The 25,281-nt window shown below is 45.4% G+C and overlaps 1 protein-coding gene across 1 annotated transcript in view; it reads left to right on the top strand.

Moving 5' to 3' along the window:
* The window catches only part of ZFYVE1 (zinc finger FYVE-type containing 1), a 51,612-nt gene that overhangs the window by 19,940 nt on the left and 6,391 nt on the right, over positions 1-25,281 (top strand). The window contains 4 exon segments of the mRNA XM_042990051.1: positions 3,694-4,198; positions 8,065-8,279; positions 22,461-22,567; positions 24,786-24,894. Coding sequence (XP_042845985.1) covers positions 3,694-4,198; positions 8,065-8,279; positions 22,461-22,567; positions 24,786-24,894 — 936 coding nt within the window.

Raw genomic sequence — 25,281 nt, 5'->3', positions numbered from 1 at the left:
GTTCTCTCCTTTCTAGCTCAGGGGAAACCGGCCACAGATTAGGATGATTTGAGTAGTAGAACAGGGAGCGAAATAACATGGACGGCAGAAGAAGGAAAAATGAAATATGGTTTCAGTTTACGAGGCATTTTCTCAGTTTACCTATTTATTTGACTAGCAACCACTACCCAGTCTGGGAGGGCAAAGATGACTATGTCCTCCCTTTACATGTGGAAAAAAACCCCACAAAAACCCACAATCAGTCCATGTTAAACGATTATCCAAGGCTTGTCAGTAGAAAAACCAGCCTAGGGCTTTGAGCTCCTGGAATTCTTTGCATTGAACTCAGATGCATAGGCCCAACACAGGAACGTGTGTGTTTAACATTCCCCAGGACACTGGGTGTCAAAATCATACCCCCTCGTGCTGACAGGGAGTGCTTTATTTTCATCCCAAATGTGTTGTTTGTTTATATATGTTATGTATATCACTTGGTGGATACTAACATAAATCCTGAGGCAGTTAATTGTGTACTTAAAGGCTCCCACATGCCCCCTTTTTAGGTGCCCACCCTATGTATCGTAGAGAACCATTGCTCTGTGGGCTGACAGAGTCACAACAGAGTAGACTTCCCGGGGAGGAAATCCCTAGGCCTAGTCTTCTTCCCCAGGACTGTTTGGAAGGTGCTGGCTCTCGAGCCAACCACTCCGACCTTACCTGACTCTTCGCCAGTAGAGCTTTATGGAGCTTTTGTCGTCTCTTTCTCTTGTGGCTGACCTAGCAGTTTGGAACCAGTGAGTGACCCCAGTCCCAAACGGGCTGTTCCATGTAACTTTTTGTTCCTCCCAGTTGTCTGGGAGGTCAGTGAGCCCATCACCAGGTGTGTCGAATGCTGCTGTGTGTTAAGCCCTATGGAGGATATAGGGTGGAGAAAAGTGAGTAAGGTACCTAGCAACATGCATGACATTCATTCATTCATTTATTCATTCAGTAGCTAGATATTGAGCCTCTCCTATGTTTCAGGTTGTATCCCAAACACTAGGGATGAAAACATAGGATAGATATGGTTCTGCCCTCATGGATCTAGTTAAGGGCACTGTCATTGCAGTAAGCATTCAGTAAATTATTAGCATTGCCATTAACGTTAAGGCTATTAATAACGTAACAATAATGATGTTATTAATAGGATCATGAGTAGTTTACTATCTTGACAAGGTTATGGGAAATGAGGGCTCATATTATCACACCCATGGCCTGAATATATTTCTCTAATTGCTCTTTGTCAAACCAGCAGACTCTTAAGAATCAGGAAGGTGTGTTTTCTCTTATGGCTAAAGGATACTGGGTGTAAAGGTTTATCACTCCTTGCTGGAGCAGAACATGGCTTATTTAGATTAGGAACTTTGGCACTGGGATTCTGTATTCTGAGAATAGGAATCCCATCTTTCTGGGGGTCCAGTCTGGGATCTCACTGGTACTGGGTCTCTTCTCTCCTGCCCTGACTTTTTTTTTTTTTTTTTTAACATTTATTTATTTTTGAGAGACAGAGACAGAGCATTGAGCAGGAGAGAGAGAGAGGGAGACACAGAATCTGAAGCAGGCTCCAGGCTCTGAGCTGTCAGCCCAGAACCTGACGTGGGGTTTGAACCCACGAACTGTGATATCATGACCTGAGCTGAAGTCGGACACTTAACCGACTGAGCCACCTAGGTGCTCCTCTCCTGTCCTGACTTCTTAAAGAATTACAATGTTCTTTAAACTGTGAACAGAGGAATTATGGGATGGGTGAATTTTAACCAACACTTAAAAAAAAAAAAAACAGCTTTACTGAGATGTGGTTCATATGACCGTATATTTTACCCTTTTATTTATTTAAAAAAAATTTTTTAACATTTATTTGTTTCTGAGACACAGACAGAGCACAAGTGGGGGAGGGGCAGAGAGAGAGGGAGACACAGAATCCGAAGCAGGCTCCAGGCTCCGAGCTGTCAGCATGGAGCCTGACGCGGGGCTTGAGCCCACGAACTGTGAGATCATGACCTGAGCCGAAGTCGACGCTTTAACTGACTGAGCCACCCAGGCGCCCCTGTTTTACCCTTTTAAAGTATATAGTTCAGTGTTTAGTGCATTTATAAAGTTGTGCAATCCTTAACACTAATTCCAGAACATTTTTATCACTCAAATAGAAACCGTATACCCATTAGCAGTCATTCCCTAGTCCTTCCTTACCCCAGCCATTGGCAACCAGTAATATACTTTCCGTTATTATGAATCTGCCCATCATGGATATTTCATATAAACGGAATCATAGAATATGTAGTATTTTTGTGTCTGGCTTCTTTCACTTAGCAGGATGTTTTCAAGGTTCAGCCATGTTGTAGCATGCGTCAGTACTTCATTCCTTTTCGTGGTTGAATTATAATACTCCATCTTATGGATACACCACATTTTGTTTATCCATTCATCGGTTGATGGACATGAGGGCTGTTTCCACCTTTTGGCTCTTAGGAATCTTGCTTCTGCCACGAACATTCGATGTTCAGGTTGGTGTGGACATATGTTTTCGGTTCTCTTGGATACATACCCGGGAGTGGAATTACTGATGTGTATGTATGGTAACTCCGTGTTTGACTTTTTGAGAAACTGCCATGCTGTTTTCCAGAGTGGCTGTGCCATTTTACATTCTTACCAGCAGTGAGTGCATAAGCAGTGCAGTTCCTCCATATTCCCACCAGTGTTGTCATTGTGTTTTTTTTTAAAGTACTCTCAACCCCCAACATGGGGCTTGAGCTCACGACCCCGAGATTGAGTTGCATATGCTCACCGACTGAGCCAGCCAGGCACCCCTAATAAGTACGTGAAGACTTGTATTATTCATTTGTTTGTTTGTTTATTTTTTAACCTTTTTTTTTAGTGTTTATGTTTTGAGAGAGAGACAGAGAGACAGAGCACAAGCCGGGGAGGGCCAGAGAGAGGGGGAGACAATCCAAAGCAGGCTCCAGGCTCTGTGTTGACAGCTCAGCCAGGGCTCGAACCCACAGACTGAGATCATGACCTGAGTTGAAGTCAGATGCTTAACCCACTAAGCCACCCAGGCGCCCCTGTGTTGTTATTTTTTTTAAAGCTCATTTATTTATTTTGAGAGGGAAAGTGAGAGTGGAGGAGGAGCAGAGAGAGAGGGAGAGCTCAGAGCCAGACGCGGGGCTTGATCCCACAAACCGTTAAGATCATGTTCTGAGCCAAAACCAGGAGTCAGACACTTAACTGACTGAACCACCCACGCGCCCCAGGAGTTCTTTAAATATTCTGGAATACTCGTCCTTTATTAGAGAAATGATTTGCAAATACTTTTTCCCATTCTTTGGGCTTTCTTTTCACTGTCTTGATGGTATCCTTGCAGAATACAGATTTTAAATGTCATATCTAAGAAACCAGTGCCTAATCCAGGGTCACAAAGATTTGCTCCTATGTCTTCTGAGAGTTTTATAGTTGTAGCTTTTTCACGAGCATTAAATTGTACTGCCTGAGGGTTTGAAAGTTCTTAGCTGTTTTCTGCGGGTTAGGCTGGGTGGGAGGCTGTCGTCCTGGGGCTTTTTTTCCCTTGCCACCTGGACAGTCCATTCAAGGACCTTGACTTTGAGAAGCAATTGTTCTTGCAGATTTCTAACTAGTATGCATTTTATATTCCTTTTTTTTTTTTTTTTTTCCTTGAAGGTAACGAATGAAGAAGACTTTATTAGGAAATTGGACTGCAAACCTGATCAGCATCTGAAGGTGGTTTCTATTTTTGGAAATACTGGTGATGGAAAGTCTCATACTCTCAACCATACTTTCTTTTATGGTCGCGAAGTCTTCAAAACGTCCCCTGCCCAGGAGTCCTGCACCGTGGGAGTGTGGGCAGCCTATGACCCAGTCCACAAAGTAGCAGTGATAGACACAGAAGGGCTCTTGGGGGCTACGGTGAATCTCAGCCAGAGAACACGACTGCTGCTTAAGGTCCTGGCCATCTCAGACCTCGTCATCTATCGAACTCACGCAGACCGGCTGCATAATGACCTCTTCAAGTTCCTTGGGGATGCCTCTGAAGCTTATCTCAAACACTTCACCAAGGAGCTCAAGGCTACCACTGCCCGCTGTGGCCTGGATGTCCCCTTGTCCACCCTGGGCCCTGCTGTTATCATTTTCCATGAGACTGTGCACACTCAGCTGCTGGGCTCTGGTAAGTGGACAGGGTACCGTGTCACAGATCGACCTTTCTGGGTACGTGGAGGCAGCCGCTGGGCTGCAGTAGTAACTTGGTGTTGGTGGATTGCCCAGTAAAATTTCTGCCTGGGGCAAGACATGAAGGAGTGTTTGAAGGAGGATGGAGTGAGCAACCACGTCAAAATCTGCTTATGGTCAGGATGAGGACTGAGGATTACAGAGGTCCTTGGTGATCTGGATAAGACCTGTTTCCCAGGGATGGTGGGCATGAAAGCCTGATCAGGGTAGGATCAAGAGAGAAGAGGAGGAGAGGCATTAAGGTTGTGCATATATTCCACTCTTTCAAAGAGTTCAGTTACAAAGGGAAGCAGATAAACGAAATGATAGCTGGAGGCTGACTTGGGATTTCAGGAGATTTTCCCGTTTTTAAATTGAAGCTGTGAGGTATTGCAGAGATTTGTGTACCGGTGGGAATGCTTCACTAGGAAGGGAATAATGCAGGTGGAAGAGAGCAGGACAATTGGAGTGAGGCCCACGTGGGTGGGTTGGCCTTAGGAGCAAGGACAGTCCCTCTGTGAGCACAGGAGGGAAAGTAGAGTGTATGGACATGATTGCAGGTAATTGGTAGATGTGGGGTGTGTGTGGGAGTTGTCTTCCTGTTTCTATCTCCTTAGAGAAGTAGGAAGTAAAATCATGATCGGAGGGAGGATGGGGGAGCAGGTGCAGCAACAGTAATTGGACACAGGTGGGGGCAGTAGTGTGGGCCCCTAACACAGTTGTATCATTTACCTGCTCCTTCAGTCAGCAGAGTTTCTTTAAAAAAAAATGTTTATTTATTTTTGAGACAGAGAGAGAGAGCGCGAGCGAGGGAGGGCGGGGCAGAGAGAGAGGGAGACACGGAATCCGAAACAGGCTCCAGGCTCTGAGCTGTCGGCACAGAGCCCGATGTGGGGCTTGAACCCACGAACAGTGATATCATGACCTGAGCCGCAGTCAGGCGCTCAACTGACTGAGCCACCCAGGCGCCCCAAGTCAACAGAGTTTCTTAAGTGCACAATGCCACATGCTGAGTGCTGGTGCGCAGAGCTGAAAAAAAGCGGTTCTTGCCCTTGAGTAGCTCACAGTTCAGTTGGGGAGACCACATGTGGTCTCTTCTGTAGTGGATGTAGGTCCTGGAGCTGTGGTAGTACAGAAAAGGGACTTTTTTTTTTTTTAATGTTTATTTATTTTTGAGACAGAGAGAGACAGAGCATGAACGGGGGAGGGTCAGAGAGAGAGGGAGACACAGAATCTGAAACAGGCTCCAGGCTCTGAGCCATCAGCACAGAGCCTGACGTGGGGCTTGAACTCAGGAACCGCGAGATCATGACCTGAGCCGAAGTCGAACACTTAACCAACTGAGCCACCCAGGTGCCCCGACTTTTTTTTTTTTTTTTTATATTTACTTTTGAGAGAGCGAGAGAGTGTGAATGGAGCAGGGGAGGGAGAGAGGGAGACACAGAATCTGAAGCAGGCTCCAGGTTTTGAGCTGTCAGCACAGAGCCCCATGTGGGGGCTCGAACCCATGAGTCGTGAGATCACGACCTGAGCCGAAGTCAGGTGCTTAAGCGACTGAGCCACCCAGGCACCCCCAGAGGAGGGAGGATCTTTATAGATCCTAAGGGGATCTAGGAGAGGGGAGGTGATGTTTGAACTCTGGACAGGTGACTTGATAGGGCAGTGGGGGAAGGACGCTCTGGAAAGCCCAAACCCCTGGTGGTTTGAAGGAGCAGATTGTGTCTAGGAAACTGCATGTGGTTCTCTAATAGCTTCCTAAGTTCCGTTCTAGCCCCTCAGTGCACCTTCCACACAGCATCCAGGGAGATCTTTTCAAAGGCTTTATCGATAATTTAGATCGTGTCATACTCCTGCTTACAAGCTGTCGGTGGCTTTCACTACAGACTAGTTACGGTGTCCTTACTGTTAAGTCCTGTCTGTGTCTCTGAACTCCTTCTCTGGTTATGTCCTTCATCCCCTTCCGCTGCCCACTGCCTGCCCCCGCGCACGTGACGTATATGCACACTCCCTTTAGCAGACATGCCAGCCTTTTCTGTGTTACCACCTTTGCATATGCTGCTCTGTCTGCCTGGAACACTGTTCCCTCAGCAGGCCATACTTCAGATCCAACTCAGCTCTCACTGGCTTGGAGCCCTGGCTCATGTCCCCTGTAAAGTGGTCCTTCTTCCTGCACCCTCGTGGTTACGCTCTGTTCATTTGCATCGGGGCACCTATCACTATCTGAAATCATCCTGTGTGCTTCCTTGCTTGTTTTTGTTTCTTTCCCATTAGAGTGGAAACTCTATGAAGTCAGGAACCTTGCCTGTCTTGTAATCTCTATCTAAAGAGCCTGGATGAGTGCTTGACACATGGTTGCCTCTCATTAGATGTTTGTTGGATAAGTAAATGAAGCGGCTCGTTGTATCTGAAGCACAGATTGTACAGGAGGAAATGGTGGAGCTGCTCGGGGGCCGGATCACAGATGCCTTGACTCAGTTCTCAAGTATGACAGGAGCCCCTGAAGGATTTTAAGCAGGGAGTTACATGATCAGATCTATATTTTCAAAAGATCCCACGGCTGCCCGTTGCAGGATGAACTAGAGAGGCATGCCTGGAGGCAGGGAGACCAGCCAGGACGTTACCACGGTACTGGATGAGAAGTGATGGGGGCCGAGCCAGGGCAGTGGCATGCATAAAAGGGAAGTGGAGAGACTGGGGCCGAATGAAGGATGTGGGTCTAGCAGGAAGATGAGAAATCTAAATGTTCCAGCAGAGGCTCCTTAGCAAGTGACTCTGAGGTAAGAAGACTGGAAATGCTGACTTTCAGATGCCTCCTGTGATTTGCATTTTTATGCCACTTTGGATTTTTACAAATTTGGTAAGGGGAAGGTTTAATTTTTAGCTCAGGATTTTGAAATAATGAGCCCTTCATGGATAAAAAAAATCTTGTTTCTTTGTACCATCTACCGCTAGGTGGTTTTATTTTTTTTACTTTTATTTTCTTAAATTTTATTTATTTGAGAGAGAGAGTAAGAACAAGTGCAGGGCAAGGGCAGAGAGAGAGAGAGAGAGAGAGACAGAGAGAGAGAGAATCCCAAGCAGGCTTCGTGCTGTCACCATGGAGGTCGATGCAGGGCTCAATCCCATGACCCTGGGATCCTGACCTGAGCTAAAATCAAGAGTTGGATGCTCAACTGCCTGAGCCACCCAAGTGCCCCTAGCTATTTATCTTAAATGTTCATTGGTAGATAACTGGTTAAATATGCCTATAGAATGGAATGTAGCTATTAAAAAGAATAAAGAAATTCTCAGAGTGTGTCATGAAAAGGACAGATAATTACAGTATGTTATTAAGTGATACAAGCAAGTTGCATATATGTGTTGGTAAGTGTGTAGGAAAAAAAAAAGGCCTGAAAGGGTAAACACTGAACTATAACCACCTCTGGGAAGTAGGAGAGAGCAGAGGAAATCTATTTTCCTCCATGCTTTGACATGTTTGGATTTTTTTACAGTGAGCAGATTAAAAAGAAAAAGACTTTCCTTTGAAGTATAATGTACATACAGAAAAGTGCACATCATGTCAAAAGTGTATAACACGATGAGTTTCACAGTCTGGATGTACCTGTGAAATCAGTACCAGACCATGACATGCCAGCACCCACTTCATGGGGAAGCCCTGCTCATGCTCCCTTCTAGGCAAGGCTAACCTGAAGTCTAACGGCGTAAATGAGTTCTGCCTGTAGGTGTACGTTATATAGAGTCAGACTATATACTACTTTTATAGTGAAAGACAGATTTTCTTTTTAAAAGAAGGGTCATTGTTTATGTACCTGTTTCCTTGTCCAGATCACCCCTCCGAGGTGCCAGAAAAGCTCATCCAGGACCGGTTCCGGAAGCTGGGCCGCTTCCCTGAAGCCTTCAGTTCCATTCACTACAAGGGAACGAGGACTTACAACCCTCCCACGGACTTCTCTGGGCTCCGGCGTGCTCTGGAGCAGCAGCTAGAGAACAACACTACCCGTTCTCCCCGGCACCCGGGGGTCATCTTCAAAGCCCTGAAGGTCAGTTGGCTCCTGCCCCAAGTGCCTCTCACTGGGGTACCAGTGGGTGGCGAGAACACTCTGCTCCCATGTTGTTGCTGGGGATTGGAAACCGGGGCTGGAAGGACAGGTTGTAAGGAAAGGAAGTGCGTGAGTGGAGTTCACAAGTGTTGAGTGAGCTCATCTTGCTGGGAGCATGAGTACAGAGGAATCTTGGGTGATAATTAAAAAGTGATGGGTCCCCATGTCAGAAACACCCGGTATTCAGAGGATAGAAAAAGCGTTCATTTCTGCATGGTGTGGCCCAGCCCTGGTGAGTTGACCTTGTACTGAGGCTCAGCTATCTGAACAGGGTTCACCTTTTTTTTTTTTTTAAGCCTGTATTAAATTTATTTAAGAAGGCAACTTTTGTTATCAGTATAAATGGAAAACCACTGTCACAGGCAGAAGTTTCCCAAGATAAAAAATGAACACAGACACACTATAACAGTAATTGCTGTTTATTGTATATTAGCATTCAGAGGAATGTGTATAAATTAGTTCATTTAATCCTTACGCCAAGGGCGCCTGGCTGGCTCAGTTGGTAGAGTGTGTGACACTTGATCTCGGGGTTGTGGGTTTGAGCCCCATGTTGGGTGTAGAGATTACTTAAAAATAAAATCTTGGAGCACCTGGGTGGCTCATTTGGTTGAGTGATTCTTGGTTTAGGCTAAGGTCAGGATCTCACAGTTTTGGGGGTTTGAGCCTCGCATGGGGCTCTGTGCTGGCAGCTTGGAACTTGCTTAGGATTATCTCTCTCCTTCTCTCTCTGCCCCTCCTCCACTCATGCTGTTTCTGTCTTTCTTAAATGAAAAGTTAAAAAAAAAAATCTTTATAAAGAAAAAATCCTGAGCGGCCTGGGTGGCTCAGTCGGTTAAACGTCCGACTCTGGCTCAGGTCATGGTCTCACTGTTCGTGGGTTCAAGCCCTGTGTCAGGCTCTGTCCTGACAGCTCAGAGCCTGCAGCCTGCTTCAGATTCTGTGTCTCCCTCTCCCTCTGCCCCTCCCCCGCTCTTGCTCTGTCTCTTTGTCTCTCTCTCTCTCAAAAATAAACATAAAAAAATTAAAAAAAAAAAGAAAAAATCCTTACATCACCACCCTGTATGAAGTACAGTTACCATCCTCATTTTACAGATGAGGAAACTGAGGCACAGAGGTGAAGTAATCGGTTACACAGTTAGTAAGTAGCAGCAGGTATACACCCTGGCTGGTTTACTCCAGAACCCCATATAACCAGTAAGATTCTCCTGCTTCTCAACAAATATAACAACATATTATTTCCTCTCTAGAGACTGTTGTTCATGGAAGGAGACTGGGACTTGTTTTTTCTTTATTTAAAAGGGGTATTAAAAGGGGTATTAGGTTCAAGAGATGATAAAGATAATGTTGTTACCTAAGTGAGACTTTCTCTTTAACAGAATTTTGAAATTTTGAAAATGAGTTTATTTACTTATGTTTTTAAAGTTTATTCATTTTACTTATATATATATATAGAGAGAGAGAGAGAGAGAGTGAGCGCACAAGCAGGGGGAGGGGCAGAGAGAGGAGGGGGAGAGAGGGAGAATCCCAATGTGGGGCTTGATCTAGTGAACTGTGAGATCCTGACCTGTGCTGAAATCAAGAGTTGGACACTTAACCAACTGAGCCACCCAGGCACCCCAAAATTTCTCTATTATAAAAAATACCACAACTGTATATCATAAAAGCTCTTTCTATATTTGGAATTATTCTACGTTATATTCTCTTGAAGTAGATTGCATCAAAAGCATGTGTGTATGTATATATCTATGCATCTATCATCGCATTTGTGCTGTTTCGCATAGTTGGACATGGAATCCTATTTAAGTATTTTTACTTATTTGGTGTCTTTTTTTCTGTTTTTCTGTTTTTAGTATTGCAGGGATTTTGTTTCAACACAACCTCTTATTTATTTTACCATTCTTGATAATTCATCAAGTGGATCCCTGTGAATGCTGCTTCCTTTTTGCAGTGTGCTCTTTGCTCTGTGCTAACCGCTGTGTTACCAGGCCTGCAGGCTTAGGACAGAGGAGCAGGAAGGGAGCAGGGCGTTTGGGGCAGTGCTGCGGGTGTGGGATCTGGAGAGAGGCTGGGGATTGTTGACAAGATTGGAGCTAGGGTCGTGAGGACACCCCGAGGACTAGGGGATAGAGACTGGGGCCGGGAGGGATAGGAAGGAAGGGATAGGAGAAAGGGGTTTGGCATAAGATGAGGTAGGCTCTGTGCACACTGGAACAAACATCAGACATATGCGGATTTGCCCAACCCATTGAGGCTTTTAATTTTGTTTTTGTTTAAGTTTATTTATTTATTTTGAGATAGAGTGCAAGTGGGGAGGGGCAGAGAGAGAGGGAGGCAGAGAATCCCAAGCGGGCTCTGCACTGTCAGCGCAGAGTCGATGTGGGGCTTGAACCCACAAACCGTGAGATCGTGACCTGAGCTGAAGTCTGACGCTTAACCGACTGAGCCACCCAAGAGCCCCCTCCACTGAGTTTTTAAAAGGTTCGTATTGGGGTACAATATAGACAGTTAGTGAATATGGGTAAATTGTATATGAGCGTTTCTTGTACTATTCTTTAAACTTTTCTACAAGTTTGAAATTGTATCAAAATGAAGAGTTATCCCTAGGGGCGCCTGGGTGGCTCAGTTGGTTGGGTGTCTGACTTCGGCTCAGGTCATGATCTCGCAGACTGTGAGTTCGAGCCCATGTCGGGCTCTGTGCTGATAAGCTTGGAGCTTGGAGCCTGATTCGGATTCTGGGTCTCCCTCTCTGTCTGACCCTTCCCAGCTCGTGCTATGTCTCTCTCTCTCTCAAAACAAACAAAACAACAACAACAACAAAAAACATTAAAAATTTTTTTTGAAAAGTTACCCTTTAAACAAGCTTTGTGGTTTTTGCATCATGGTTGCTTTAGGCTGGATGTTTGTATCCTCCCAGAATTCACGTGTTGAAACCCTAATGCCTGCTGTGATGGTATTGGAGGGCCTTTGGGAGGTGATTGGGTCTTGAAGATCGAGCTCTCATGAATAAGATTAATTTCTTAGAATGAAGCCCCAAAGAGCTCCCTCGCCCCTTCCACCAAGCGAGGACGCGGTACAAAGGCACCATCTGTAAACCACGAAGCAGGTCCTCACCAGAACCTGACCTTGCTGGTATTCTATCTTGAGCTTCCAGCCTCCAGATCTGTGAGAAATACATTTCCATTGTTTAGAAGCTATCCGGTCTGTGGTATTTTGGGTTCTGGAGTCAGACAGACTTGTAGGAATATTCCAGTTCTGCCACTTACCATCCATTTACTTGGTCTTGGGAACTTTAGTTTATTTGTTCGTTGGTTCATTCATTCATTCAAAAAATAAAAGAGTGCATCTATGTGCCAGGTAAAGTTTGAGGTGCTGGAAATACGGTGGAGAACAAGATAGACAATAATCTTTGTCCTTAGAGGACTTCTTCGAACCTTTCTCCTCATCTTTAAAATAGGGATAACAAAAGAATGTTCCCAGGTGCCTGGGTGGCTCAGTCGGTTGAACGTCTGACTCTTGATTTTGGCACAGGTCATGATCTCATGGTTCATGGGATGGAGCCCTGCTTGGGCTTCTCTCTTTCTCTCCCTCTGCCCCTACCCCACTCATGCTCACATACTTTCTCTCAAATAAAATTAAAACTTAAGAGAAAGGGCGGGGTTGCCTGAGTGGCTCAGTCAGTTAAGTGTCCAATTCTTGATTTTGGCTCAGGTCATGATCTCACGGTTCGTGGGTTTGAGCCCCATGTCAGGCTCTGTGTTGACAGTATGGAGCCTGGTTGGGATTCTCTCTCTCTCTCTCTCTCTCTCTCTCTCTCTCTCTCTCTGCCTCTCCCCTGCTCTTGCTCTCTCTCTCTCAAAATAAATAAAACTTAAAAAAAAAAAAAAAAGAATGTTCCCGCTGAAGTTGAGCTGAGGATTGAATGAGAGCAACAGTCTTGAAGAAACAAAGCACTTGGTATATAGCAAACGTTCAGTAAGTGTTCAGTGGTGTGGATGATTCAAAGGAAAAAACTATGAAAAATGATTGTATTTGAATCATTCATGAAATACATACTTCTAGTTAGAGTTGAGGTACTTAAATGTACTGGCTTATGTCCTTGAAGTGGCTCAAAGGTAGTCACAGTGGAAGATTCCACCGTCAAAAGAGGCAGAATCCATACCCTGTTATACAAAGAACTGTAAATCTGATCAGTATACATAAAAATTTTTTTAAAAATTTTTATGTTTATTTTTGAGAGAGAGAGAGCAAGCAGGGGAGGGCAGTGAGAGAGGGAGACACAGAACCCAAAGCAGGCTCCAGGCTCCAAGCTGTCTGCACAGAGCCTGACATGGGGCTCGAACTCATGAACCACGAGATCATGACCTGAGCCGAAGTCAGATGCTTAACTGACTGAGCCACCCAGGCTCCCTGATTAGTGTACATTTTAATGACAAGGCCAATGGCTGGGTTCTAGAATTCCTTAGGTTTTCTCTAAGCTAACCCAGCTTAATGTCTAAATTAGACTGTCAAGCACACTGAGTGCTGTAAGCAGTAATTAGCGCTCAGGGATTTTTTACCCTCAGGAGATTTGGATGTCCTCCTCCAGGCCAGTTTGTTAGGCAATTTTGAAGAAAATAGTTACACTCTATGCGTAGGAGTTGGTATGGTTCATGAAGTTTTCTGTAAATACACTGAGCCTGGTCAGCCGGAGTTGCGATGATTCTTGGTAACCAGGATCTGTGGAGTTTCACTTGGACCCTGTATTCTTTAGTCTCTGGAGTGGAGACTCAGGACATGCGGCTTCTCTCCACGGGCAGAAGTTATCTATTGAAGCATGCGTCTTTGACTCTCCCCAGGGAATTGTGGGGTTCTTGCAGCTTGCTGAAATCCTGGAAAAATTTGTTTTTGTCTTTTTTGGTTGTTGCTTTTTAAATTTCTTCTTTAGGTCAGAAGTTGTTACTTCTCTGATTATCATTCTGATGGAAAGCTACTGGTGAGGTTTGCATTAGGCAAATTGACCCAGTAGAGTTTTATTGCTGTTGAAAAACACTAACTGAAATCTTCATAGTTCATAGCAGTATATAATAGAATGGCTGTCCTTCTCCATTTATTTTTTATTTTTTTAAGTTTATTTGTTTATTTTGAGGGGGGGAGGGGAAGAGAGAGAGGGAGAGTGAGAGAGTCCCAATGTGGGGCCCGAACTCATGAACCACAAGATCATAACCTGAGCTGAAACCAAGAGTTCGATGCCTAACCCACTGAGCCACCCAGGCACCTCTCCATTTATTTTTTATTTGGCTTTATTTTGTTGTATTCATTTTTACAAGGAGTCTTGAATTCTTTTTGGAACAGATGAGTGGGGATGGGCATAAACAGATAAATTATCAATGCCAAAATAATTTGTTTGGCTTCCTGCTTCTCCCAGTTTTTTCTTTCTCTCTCTGGTATTCTTAGCCTTGTCCTATTCCTCGCTAACTCAGTAGAAACACTTCAAGAAGTGGTATGTTCTAATATGACAAATGTAATTTTTTTTCCTATGTAAATTTCTCTTTATTAAAAAAAATTTTTTTTAATGCTTATTTTTGAGAGAGAGAGACAGAGTGCAAGCTGGGGAGGGGCAGAGAGAGAGGGAGACACAAAATTTGAAGCAGGCTCCAGGCTCTGAGCTGTCAGCACAGAGCCTGACATGGGGCTCGAACTCACGAACCGTGAGATCGTGACCTGAGCCGAAGCCAGACGCTTAACTGACTGAGCGACCCTGGCGCCCCAGTTTCTCTTTATTTTAGATAAGATGTACAGAAATATTGTCAGGAGAAAGTGTATAAACTTTTAAGAGCATGCAGACACAAATCACAAATGAGGGGATCAAAACTGGGATGCACAAATAAAGAAATCTCAGCTCTCTAGGGATCAAAGAAACTCAAATGAAAACCCCAGCGGTATGAGGGCAAACACTGAAAAGTCTGGCAAGAAAATGTCCAAAAGGATGTGAAGCAGTGCAGACTCTTACTGACTTCCCATGGTGGTGGCAGGGGCGGGGGGCACCTGGACACCTGGGTGGCTCAGTCTGTTGAGCATTGGGACTCTTGATTTCCCCTCAGGTCATGATCCCAGGGTCATGGGATCCAGCTTTGTGTTGGGCTTTGTGCTGAGCGGGGAGCCTGTTTAAGATTCCCTCTCTCTTTGTCTGCCCCCTCTCCCATACACTCTCTCTCTAAACAAACAAACAAAACAAACAAAAACAAAACCTGCCAGTTGAAGTTAAAATTAGTACAACCATGGCTTCTGACTGGCTCAGTTGGTAGAATGTGCGACTCTTGATCTTGGGGTCATGAGTTTGAGCCCCATTGAGCATAGAGGTTACTAAAAAAAAATTAATTAAAAATAAACAAAATTAGTACAACTGTTTTGAAATGCAATTTAGAAATATCTAGTGTAGGTGAAGATATGAGTAATACATATTCTAGGTGAATCATCTCTAGGAATTTATCTTAAACTCTTCCACAGGAACATAGGAGACCTTTAGAGGGGATGTGAATAGCGCATTCTTTTGTAATGGCAAAATAATATAAGCTAAGTATGAAAAAGTAGATAAATGGTGGTATGTGAGTCTTTGCTACTTATTTGTTTGTTTTAATTTTAGAGAGAGAGGGAAACAGAATCTCAAGCAGGCTGCATGCTCAGTGTGCTTGGGGTTCGATCCCATGACCCTGGAATTATGACCTGAGTCAATATCAAGAGTTGGACACTCAAGTGACTGAGCCACCCTGGTGCCCCTCTTTGCTATTTATTTATTTGTTTATTTTAAAGTTTATTTTGAGAGAGAGAGAGCTTGCAGTCGTGGGGGAGGGGGACAGGCAGAGAGAGAGGGAGAGAGAGAGAAACCCAAGCAGGCTCCATGCTGTCAGTGCAGAGCCTGACGTGGGCTCCATCCCATGACCCTGGGATCATGATCTGAGCTGAAATAAGAGTTGGACACTCAGTCAACTGAGCCACCCAGGTGCTCGTCTTTGCTATGTATGTATGTATGTATGTATGAATGAAAGAGAGCGTAAGTGAACGAGGGGCAGAGAGTGAGAGAGAGAATCCCATGAGGGGTAGTCCCACAGGGGCAGAGAGAAAGAGAGAGAGAAGCATGCCTCACTTGAAGCAGGGCTCTGTGTTTTACCTGGAGTGGAGATCGAACTCAGGAACTGTGAGATCATGACCCGAGCTGGAGTCAGCTGCTTAATGACTGAGCCACCCAGGTGCCCGCTACTTATTTAAACAGAGAATTGGGGTCAGAGTGTATGTATGTGCAGTTACATACTTTGCTTTGTTCACGGAACATTGAAGCCTAGTGTTTTCCCCCATGCCATTAAATGTTTTATGAAAACACGTCTTGAAAAAAAAAGCTGTCTGCTTTTCGTTTATACGGAGGACGGATCATTTTTTACATTTAGTTAATTTTGCTCTTATTTTAGTAGTGGTTTTCGTCTTTCCTTCTTCTTCTATTTTCTGTATGTTTAAAGGAATTGTTTACATTGTGCCTGTTTCCTTAGGGTAAATGACAACCCCTCTGCTGTTACTGACCGATGTCACCGGTTGTTCACTGTGGGCCACGTAGTGTATGCTCTGCACTGCGTGTAATAGATTCACTTAATCCTCATACCTGCTGTATGAGGTAGAGACCTGGAGGCATAAAGCTAATTAATTTGCTTGAGATGACTCAGTCAGTGCTGGAGAATCTGAACCAGCTAGTCTGGCTACCAAGTCGGAGCCTTTAACCCAGTGGAATCTGGTCCTTCTCAGTAGTTACTCCACTCCTAAGAAGGTCAGAGAGTGTAGTCATCTTGAAAGGTTCCTGATGCACGTGCCAGTTGCCTTTAGAAAGGATAGTCCCATAAATTGTATTTTCATGTTCAAAAAGTCATTTATTAATTAAAAAAGCAGTGTGTGTTCATGATATACAATTCAAATAGTACAGAAATGTGTAAGGTTACGAGTTAAGGTCCCTCTCCACCCCCGTCATAACCATTACTAATACTTGTATATGCTTCTAGAGATTTTCAGTGCTACACAAGTATATCATGTATTTATTTTTCTCCCTTAAAGGGATCGTATGATTCCTGTTATCCTCCAGCTTGCGTTTTTTCACGGAATCTTGAATTATCTTTCTAAAATAGTACATAAAACATACCTCGTTCTTTTTTTTTTATACTGAACATTCTGCGTGTACTTTTTAATTTTTTTAAAATTTTTTTAAAATATGAAATTTATTGTCACATTGGTTTCCATACAACACCCAGTGCTCATCCCAAAAGGTGCCCTCCTCAATACCCATCACCCACCCTCCCCTCCCTCCCACCGCCCATCAACCCTCAGTTTGTTCTCCGTTTTTAAGAGGTTGTTTTTTTAATGTTTGTTTATTTCCAAGAGACAGAGTGAGCATGAGTGGGGGAGGGGCAGAGAGAGGGAGAAGGAATCCTAAGCAGGCTCGGTGCTCAGCTTGGAGCTCGACAAGGGGCTGGATCCCATGACCGAGAGATCACGACCTGAGCTGAAATCAATCAAGAGTCGGCCACCGAGGCACGCCTGAAACATACCTCTTTCTTAATGCAATTAGTATACTTTAAAAAAGTTACTAGCTGTATCTTACTTATGAGCTTCCACCTGGTTGATGTAGCACTGTTGGATTCCCAGGGAGCCTAAGTGCCCCTTTCCATGTTCATTATGGAACAGGAAATGTGCTGAATGAGAAGGACAGAAGAGTTTGCAGAATTTGTGTGAGAAAGAGGTCTACAGTGGTCCTCTGCTCTCGTGGCCCGCCCACTGTTTCTTGATTCATCATGCTGACCTGATCATTCTTCCTGCCAGTTGGCCACTGTGTGGTCCAGGCTCCAGTCCCTCTTTTCTAGCAGGGTTATTTCCCCCTTCTTGACCAGGTTCCATGGTAGTAACAGCTCACACTCCTACCAGCAGAGCGTGCCCTCACTGAGCAGGTAAATCTGTTTAAAGAGCTGTTCAGGTTTCTGTTGAATAAGGGAGTGAAATACTGAATTAACTTACCTGTATTTACAGTTCTGAATATGTGAGAGAACCATCTTAAACCTTCTTTAGCCTCTGATCTTTAATTGTAGAAACTCTGACTTTCCAATTCTATCACATCAGGAGGTATCTATTTATAAAGTTATTACATTTGGGAGTTGGGTGGCATCAGTGATTTACGTAAGAGTCTCCATTTTGAATCAGAAAATTCACCGCTAGCCCTTGATGACTGGGACTAACCTTACAGGTTCAGTAGAAAGGGTCATACTGTTGCCAAGGCAACTAAAGTTCAAGATCATCTGGTCTCCAGGCAACCTTTTCTAGAGTTGTCTCAGATGCTCCCCCTAGCTTTCTCAGGAGAGGTCCTTCCCTGCCTTTCTCTAACAGCTTGGGGACCTCAGGAGGAGGAGAGCCCAAGAAAAACTGGAATGATGTGAGGTTTGGAATTTTTGAAAGACGAAGTATATGAATTAGGTGGCAGGGTCCACACTGGAAAGAAAGGAGGATCGTTTCTCTTTACCCTTGTATCTAAAACACACTAACATTGGATTTGTTTTGAACAGCTCTGCTGTTGTATTCCCATACTGTTGGTGGATGTCAGTCCTCCTGAAGTTTGTTAAGCTCCGATTCATTACTAGCTACCAGCTCTTCAGCGACTTGAGGGAAGTGAGGGGGTGATGAGCGTCTGAAGTGGTGAGGCTGGTTAACCTAGGAGTTCTTCTCTTTCTGATGTCACAAGAGGTTATGGCTGCCCTGGCCAGCATAAGCCAGCAGTGACTTGGTCTAGGGCGGGCGGCGGTGGAGGTTCTCTGGGCATGCGTACCACGGAATCAGGCTGCAGACTGTTTCACGCCTTGAGATGCTTGCTGCCATTTTTCTGAAGAACTTTCAGAGAAGTGAGCCAGGCCACTTGGGTTTGGAACAGAAAGAACCTTGTGCTGCCACTGTTCCTGGGCTGCAATTTTATATTTTCGGGGGAGTGGCATCCCCCCTGAATTCGGCCCAGCTGGTGAACTCGGGCTACATTTGATATTTTTCCTGAGGGAAACTAGTACTTAGGTTATCCTTTCAGTTACTTGTTTAAAAGAAAAAACTCTGGGGTAAAGATACTTTTTTTTTTTTTTAACATAATTTATTGGCAAATTGGTTTCCATACAACACCCAGTGCTCATCCCAACAAGCACCCTCCTCAATGCCCATCACCCACTTTCCCCTCTCTCCCACCCCCCATCAACCCTCAGTTTGTTTTCAGTACTTAAGAGTCTCTTATTGTTTGCCTCCCTCCCTCTCTGTAACTTTTTTTGCCCCTTTCCCCTCCCTCATGGTCTTCTGTTAAATTTCCCAAGGTCCACATATGAGTGAAAACATATGGTACCTGTCTTTCTCTGCCTGACTTAAGATACTCTTTTTTGGTTTTCCCTATACCTCTTTAGTAGCTTCTATGTTCCTTAGTTTTTTTTTTTTTTTCTTTTTTCCTTCCTATGTTACCCCATCAGATACACACACGTCTTTTTGTAACTAAATGTTCACCCACTGAGTTCAAGCCCCACATTGGCCATAGGGCCTACTAAAGAAAAAAAAATAGGGGTACCTGGGTCGCATAGTTGGTTAAGTGTTCAACTCTTGATTTTGGCTCAGGTCATGATCTCACGGTTTGTGAGATCGAGCCCCTCGTCGGGCTCGGCGCTGACAGTGGAGCCTCCTTGGGATTCTCCCTCTTACTCCTCCCACACGTGTGTTCATTCTCTCTCTGTCTCTCTCAAAATAAACTGAAAAAAAAAAAAAATTAAAAAATAGGGATACCTGGGTGGCTCAGTCAGTCGAATGTCTGACTTAGGCCCAGGTCATGATCTCGCAGTTCATGGGTTCGGGCCCTGTGTTGGGCTCTCTGCTGTCAGTGCAGAGCCTGTTTCGGATGCTTGGTCTCCCTCTCTCTCTGCCCCTCCCCAGCTTGTTCTCTCTTTCAAAACTAAATAAACTAAATATAAATATAAAGAAAGAAAGAGAGAGAGAGAGAGAGAGGAAGGAAGGAAGGAAGGAAGGAAGGAAGGAAGGAAGGGAGGGAGGGAGGGAGGGGGGAAGGAAGGAGCCCCTCTCTGGCTCAGTCGGTGGAGCATGTGACTCTTGATCTCAGGGCTGTGAGTTCAATCCCCACTTTGGGCATAGAGCTCGCTAATAAAATTCGCCAACAAATGCAAGCAACTGTGAAGACCAGTGAGCTGTCTTGGAAAGGAGGGAGGTTCTTGTATCCCCTGTGTGTTACCTGGATTAGGTAGGAGGGTATCCAAGGAAAAAAATAAGAAAATTATCAGCATAGGAAACAACACAAAGGACGTTAATAATGGCAGGGAGTGTTTTCTATGCTCTTAATTTATGCCAGGTGCTCCTCATGTTTAAGTTCATCTGATCTCTATAGTCTAATTGTGAAGACTCCTATTGAGGAAGGTACTACCAGCATCCCCATCTTACAGATAAGGAAGTAGAGGCACAAAGGGTGCAGACCTGGAAACTACAAGCTGATATGCCTTTGCGGGGAAGGGGGGGTGTCTCATGTTTTATTTACCCAAATTGTTCGGTGTCATACTGTGCCCGGGTTTGCGCAGTCCTTATCTATCAAACTTCCTCTCCAAATCTTTCAATAAACTGATGCATTAGGAACATAATGCTGTATTTTCCCACAGCCAGCCCCAGACAGCTATGCATATACCTGTTGGAGAAATACGGCTTTAAGAGTTGTCAGTAATTTGGCAAATCAGGGAGCAGCTGGCGTTAAATTTGAGAGGGTCTGTGGGCATGAGATGAAGCCTGGCGCGGAGGGCAGGGAGGAGGTTGGCGTATGCACGGGGGTTGGACCGCTTCGTTTCAGAGGTCCTAGTTGAGCACCTGTCACGACCTTCGCTGGGAGTCAGCGGAGGATACAAAGGTAGGAAATCGCTTTCACGGCGCGTATCTTCTCGTCTGCGAGGTCAGATCCGTACGGCTGGGCCATAACTTTGCCTCATTGCCTAGTTACTCAGTGCCTCTGTCAGGTATCGAATACGACAGCTGTTTGGAGAAGGCTGTTTGGAGTGTGGTATGTCTTGAGGCGTTGGGAAGGCTTTGGGGGAAGAGGCGAGACCAAAAACCCCTGGAAGGATGGGTCATTTCGAATTGGGACAGAGTAGGCCATGTAGACTGGTGAGTGATTCTACTTTTGATTCTTGTTTATTCTCTTTAATATTCCTATGTATAGTTATTTATATTCTCTCTCTGGAAAGCTTAGTGTTTTCCCTAAGCTACTCCTCACAAAATACCCCCAAGAGGACAGGACTTACATGTATTATTTGTCAGGCCTTTTCTGTTGGTCTAAGTGAAGGATTGCCACTTGCTGGGCCATTGCTGTCAGATGGTGTCTTCAGGGCCCTGTGCCTTAGCCTCGCAGAGGCCAAATATGAATGCCCTCAGGTGAGCCGTGCACCCTCACTTTGACACGTTCCTTGCCATTAGTGTCCCACACCTGGCCTGGCTCAACACTGATGTCATGTGCCTCTGTAAACACTTGATTTTGGAATTCAGGATACTAAGACCTCACTGAGAAAAGGAAAAGGAATTTGAACAAGTAAGTTCTCATTTAAGTGAAATTCCCTTCAGAGCTCGAGAGCCTTAGTTTAAATTTTTTTTTACATTGATTTATTTTTGAGAGACAGAGACAGAACACAAACGAGGGAGGGGCAGAGAGAGAGAGAGAGAGAGAGAGAGAGAGAGAGAGAGAGGGAGGAAGACACAGAATCCGAAGCAGGTTCCCGGCTCCGAACTGTCAGCACAGAACCCAATGTGGGGCTCGAACTCACGAACTGTGAGATTGTGACCTGAGCCAAAGTTGGATGCTCAACTGACTGAGCCACTCGGGCGGCTCACGAGAGCCTTAGTTTAAAATCAATCTGCTCTTTTCCCAAATTGCATCTTAAATTTTCTTTTGCCTTTTTACTAAGGGAAATAACTTGTCTTTCTGTTTTAGCCACTTTTCCTTCTCTTCCCCTGGAATAGTGCATGGCTGCCTCAGCACGGGAGATTGAAACTTAGAAGCCCGTAACTGCATGCATACAATGATTTTTAAAGTTTGGGTGCCTGGGTGGCTTAGTCAGTTAAGGGTCCGACTTTGGCTCAGGTCATGATCTCACGGTTCTTGGGTTCGAGCCCTGTGTTGGGCTCTGTGCTGACAGCTCGGAGTTGGGAGCCTGCTTCGGATTCTGTGTCTCCCTCTCTCTCTCTGCCCCTCCCCGCTTGTGCTCTCTCTCAAAAATAAATAAATCCCATTAAAATAAAAATAGAAAATCCCATTTCTATTTAATTTATATGATTTTTTCCCATTGCATATGAGTAAGGGCCTGGCAGGAAGAAGTTAACCTGAAAAATACTTTCAGTATAAAGTAATGCCTGAAAACAGAGGACCAGCAATGAAAGCTACCTTTCAACATAAAATTTTTCAGTTTGCTTTTGCAAATACTTTATCTTTCTTGGCATTTATTTTGGCCATTTGCGGTCTTTTAGGTTACTGTAGTTGATAAAAGGCTGCCAGGCACCGTATTCTTCCTTGTTTTTTGGCTGATGCCTTCCTTTTGACACTGAGATAGTTCTGTGGCCTAGCGGAAAAAGAGCGCCTGTGGTTAGAACTGGGGTAGACGCCCAGGGAACTCCCAGCTCACCGCTCAGCTCTGCCTCTCTCTGACTTAAAGACGAGCCCTCTTCTCAGGTCTCAGTTCCTTGGTTCCTGCTTCAAAAGATGCAATGGGCATTAGTCAATGTCTGCGGTGGTTTTGAATGAAAGACTGAGTGTGTGAGGTGTTCCTAACCTCCGAGGTAATCAGGAGAGCGCAGTAACTTTGTTGGGTCCCTTCTGACCTCTTGGGAAATGAGCTGGTTCTTCCTCAGGTTTCCTGTGGTGAGGACTGGGGCATGTCAGGCCAAGAAGGTCGAGGGTGAGGAGCAGAAGTCATTGGGTTGCCTCTCCCGGCCATGGAGCCTGTGAGAAATAAGCCAGCAGCGAGGGGGGACTTAGAAAGGCACGTAGTGGAAGGGCCAAAGCACGGGGCTCTCCGCCAAGTGCCTTCACGTGTCGCCTTCCCTCCTCGGCAGGCATTGAGTGACCGCTTCAGCGGTGAGATCCCCGATGACCAGATGGCGCACAGCTCCTTTTTTCCAGATGAATACTTCACCTGCTCTTCCTTGTGCCTCAGCTGTGGGTAAGTGAGGCTGGCCATCTTGGGAAAAGAGGCTCAGAATTCAGACTTCAGTGTGCATGCGGATCACCTAGGGTCTGGGTAAATCACAGGCTCTGAATTAAGGATGGGCGGGGCTCTGAGAAGGACACTGCCAATAAGTACCCACGTGGTCCTGGCAGTCGGGGGACCACACTCTGAGGTTGTAAGACACATGATTATGAAGAATCCTCTGAAGATTCCCACCTGGTTTAGATGGGCCATTGCCTTCTGGTTTGGGAAGTTTTTACTACGGAAAACTTCAGTTGTTTTGTTTTTCTGTGTTTCTCCTACCAAGGCTTTTTCGCTGTGGTCATTAAACTCATTGATATTTGGTAGCCTAGTGTGTACAAAGCTCTGTGGTAGGTATTAGTCCTGGTTGATTCCTTTCACCGTGCGGGCAAACTCCGAGCACATTAGAATCATCCAGGGATCTTACAAAATCATCAAGGCCTGGGCCTCCCTTCCAAGCATTCGCACTTAACAGATCTGGGGTGGGGCCTTCACACTGGTGCATTTAAAAAGGGTCCTCAGATGATTCTAATATGTTGAGTTGAGAACGCTAAGTTAGGGCAGTGCTTCTCAAATTTTATAATCTGTGTATTTATCACCTCGGGATTTTGTGCAGATTCTGAGCCGGAAGGTCTGCTTTTAAGATTGTGTATTTCTTTTTTTTTTTTTTTAATTTTTTTTTTTTCCAACGTTTTTTATTTATTTTTGGGACAGAGAGAGACAGAGCATGAACGGGGGAGGGGCAGAGAGAGAGGGAGACACAGAATCGGAAACAGGCTCCAGGCTCCGAGCCATCAGCCCAGAGCCTGACGCGGGGCTCGAACTCACGGACCGCGAGATCGTGACCTGGCTGAAGTCGGACGCTTAACTGACTGCGCCACCCAGGCGCCCCTAAGATTGTGTATTTCTAACACACTCCCGGGTGATGGCTGTGCTGCTGGTCTGTTGACCACACTTTGTTCCGGGGGCTTTAGGCAGTGATTCTCCCATTTTCGTGTGCACCAGAAAAACACGTTAAAACAGATTGTTGGGCCTTGCCTCCCCAGTTTCTGATTCAGTTGGTCTGATGTAAGGCCCGAGAGTTTGCATTTCTGGTAAGTCCCCAGGTAATGCTGATGTTGCCGATTGGGGCCACCCTTTGAAGATCACTGGATTAATTTGAGCTGTTGATGGCTATTAAATCAGTCAGGTGACTTGTCCCATGGAGCTCGGCGGATTTAAGTGCTTTGCAGTCTCCGGGTCCCATAGACACTTCCCCACCCCATCACCATCTTCACCATTGAATTGTCTTTGCTCACATCAGGACCTCTGGTCCTCCTCCTCCAGATTTATCCATTTAGGGGAGGAGACCTGAGCCTTTTGTGAAAGGTTTTGTGTGTTTGTTTTTGCATGGAACCCTGTAGGCTACCTGCTGGGCTCAGAAGGGCCACCACCTTGGCCTCTGAATATGTAAAAAGGGTTTGGTTCTTAGATTACACAGCCTGGGCTCAGAGAATGAAGATTATTTTGGTGAGGAAAGAGGGATGGTAGTTGCCAGCATGACTTCCCTTCCTTTTTGTTTACCCCATAGCCCAGCATGAGGGACTTAGGTTCTTTTGGATCATCACTTTTCCATTCTAACAGCCTCACCAGGGTTTCCAGAACTTTCCCTCCTATGACAGTGAAACTCTAAAGTCCCGATCTCTGTTTTTGCCTTGTCAGGATGGCAGAGCTCACTGTTGATTCGGAAGGTTTTCTTGTTCAGCTTAAGCCTCCTCTTAATGTATTGCCAAATTTTGGAGGTTGGTTTTTGTTTTACATCTTGGCAGCCTGTTCTGGCTAAACTTCCCATTTCCTGCTTTTTGGATTTGGGGGTTTGCCGAGAGCCGTTCAGTCTTTATCTCCTGTCAAGGTGGTGTCTTCAGGCTCCTCCTTTCCGCTGTGGGACCAGGTGGCTTTTCCTGGAGGAGATTCCTCCTTTTCTCCTTTCTCCTCACACAAGGCCAGTAGTGCCTTTGCGTGCTGTTGGTTCAAGTACAAGAGAGGCATGTGGATTTCTGAGACATGCGCCGTGCCCTCTGTGCTCACTATTCAGGGCCCAGTTCGTAACCAAGGTCTGGTTTCGGCCCTGTGTCTGGCTCTGGCTCAGACTCTGTGGAAGTGGCGGGGGCTTCTTTAGCCGCCTCACCGTCAGCTTTTGGGCTTCACTCAGGGCTGGATGTAAGAACAGCATGAACCATGGGAAAGAAGGAGTCCCTCACGAAGCCAAGAGCCGCTGCAGATACTCCCACCAGTACGACAACCGGGTTTATACCTGCAAGGTGAGTGCTCTGAGCTTCTCCCTGCTCCCGCAGCTGCCTTGCGGATTCTGCTCGGCTTTTGAGGACTGGCTTGGGGCCACCCTTTACTGTATCCCAAAGAATTTGATACTCAAACCGAGTATCTCGGGAACTTCTTCCCCAGCTCTAACCAAAAGAACTCAAGAGGCCTTTGATGCTGGGGCCCCTTGGTTTATTTATTTATTGACTTCCCAGCAGATTTTCCTGTTATTCTGTTGGCTTCTATGCCAGGGCCATGTCCATTGACTGTTCATTCTTCCCCAGAGCAGGAGTGCCCTGCGGGAACCCAGTTGAATGGACCGTGATGGGTATAAATTACAGCTCAGTTTTGGGGCCCGGGACCGGGCCACATTCAGTTCATGATTGTTC

The sequence above is a fragment of the Panthera tigris genome, chromosome B3, assembly GCF_018350195.1.
Source record: "Panthera tigris isolate Pti1 chromosome B3, P.tigris_Pti1_mat1.1, whole genome shotgun sequence".
Taxonomy (NCBI): Eukaryota; Metazoa; Chordata; class Mammalia; order Carnivora; family Felidae; genus Panthera; species Panthera tigris.
The sequence above is the reverse complement of the archived record's forward strand: the minus strand, read 5'-3'. Positions and strand labels throughout refer to the sequence as shown.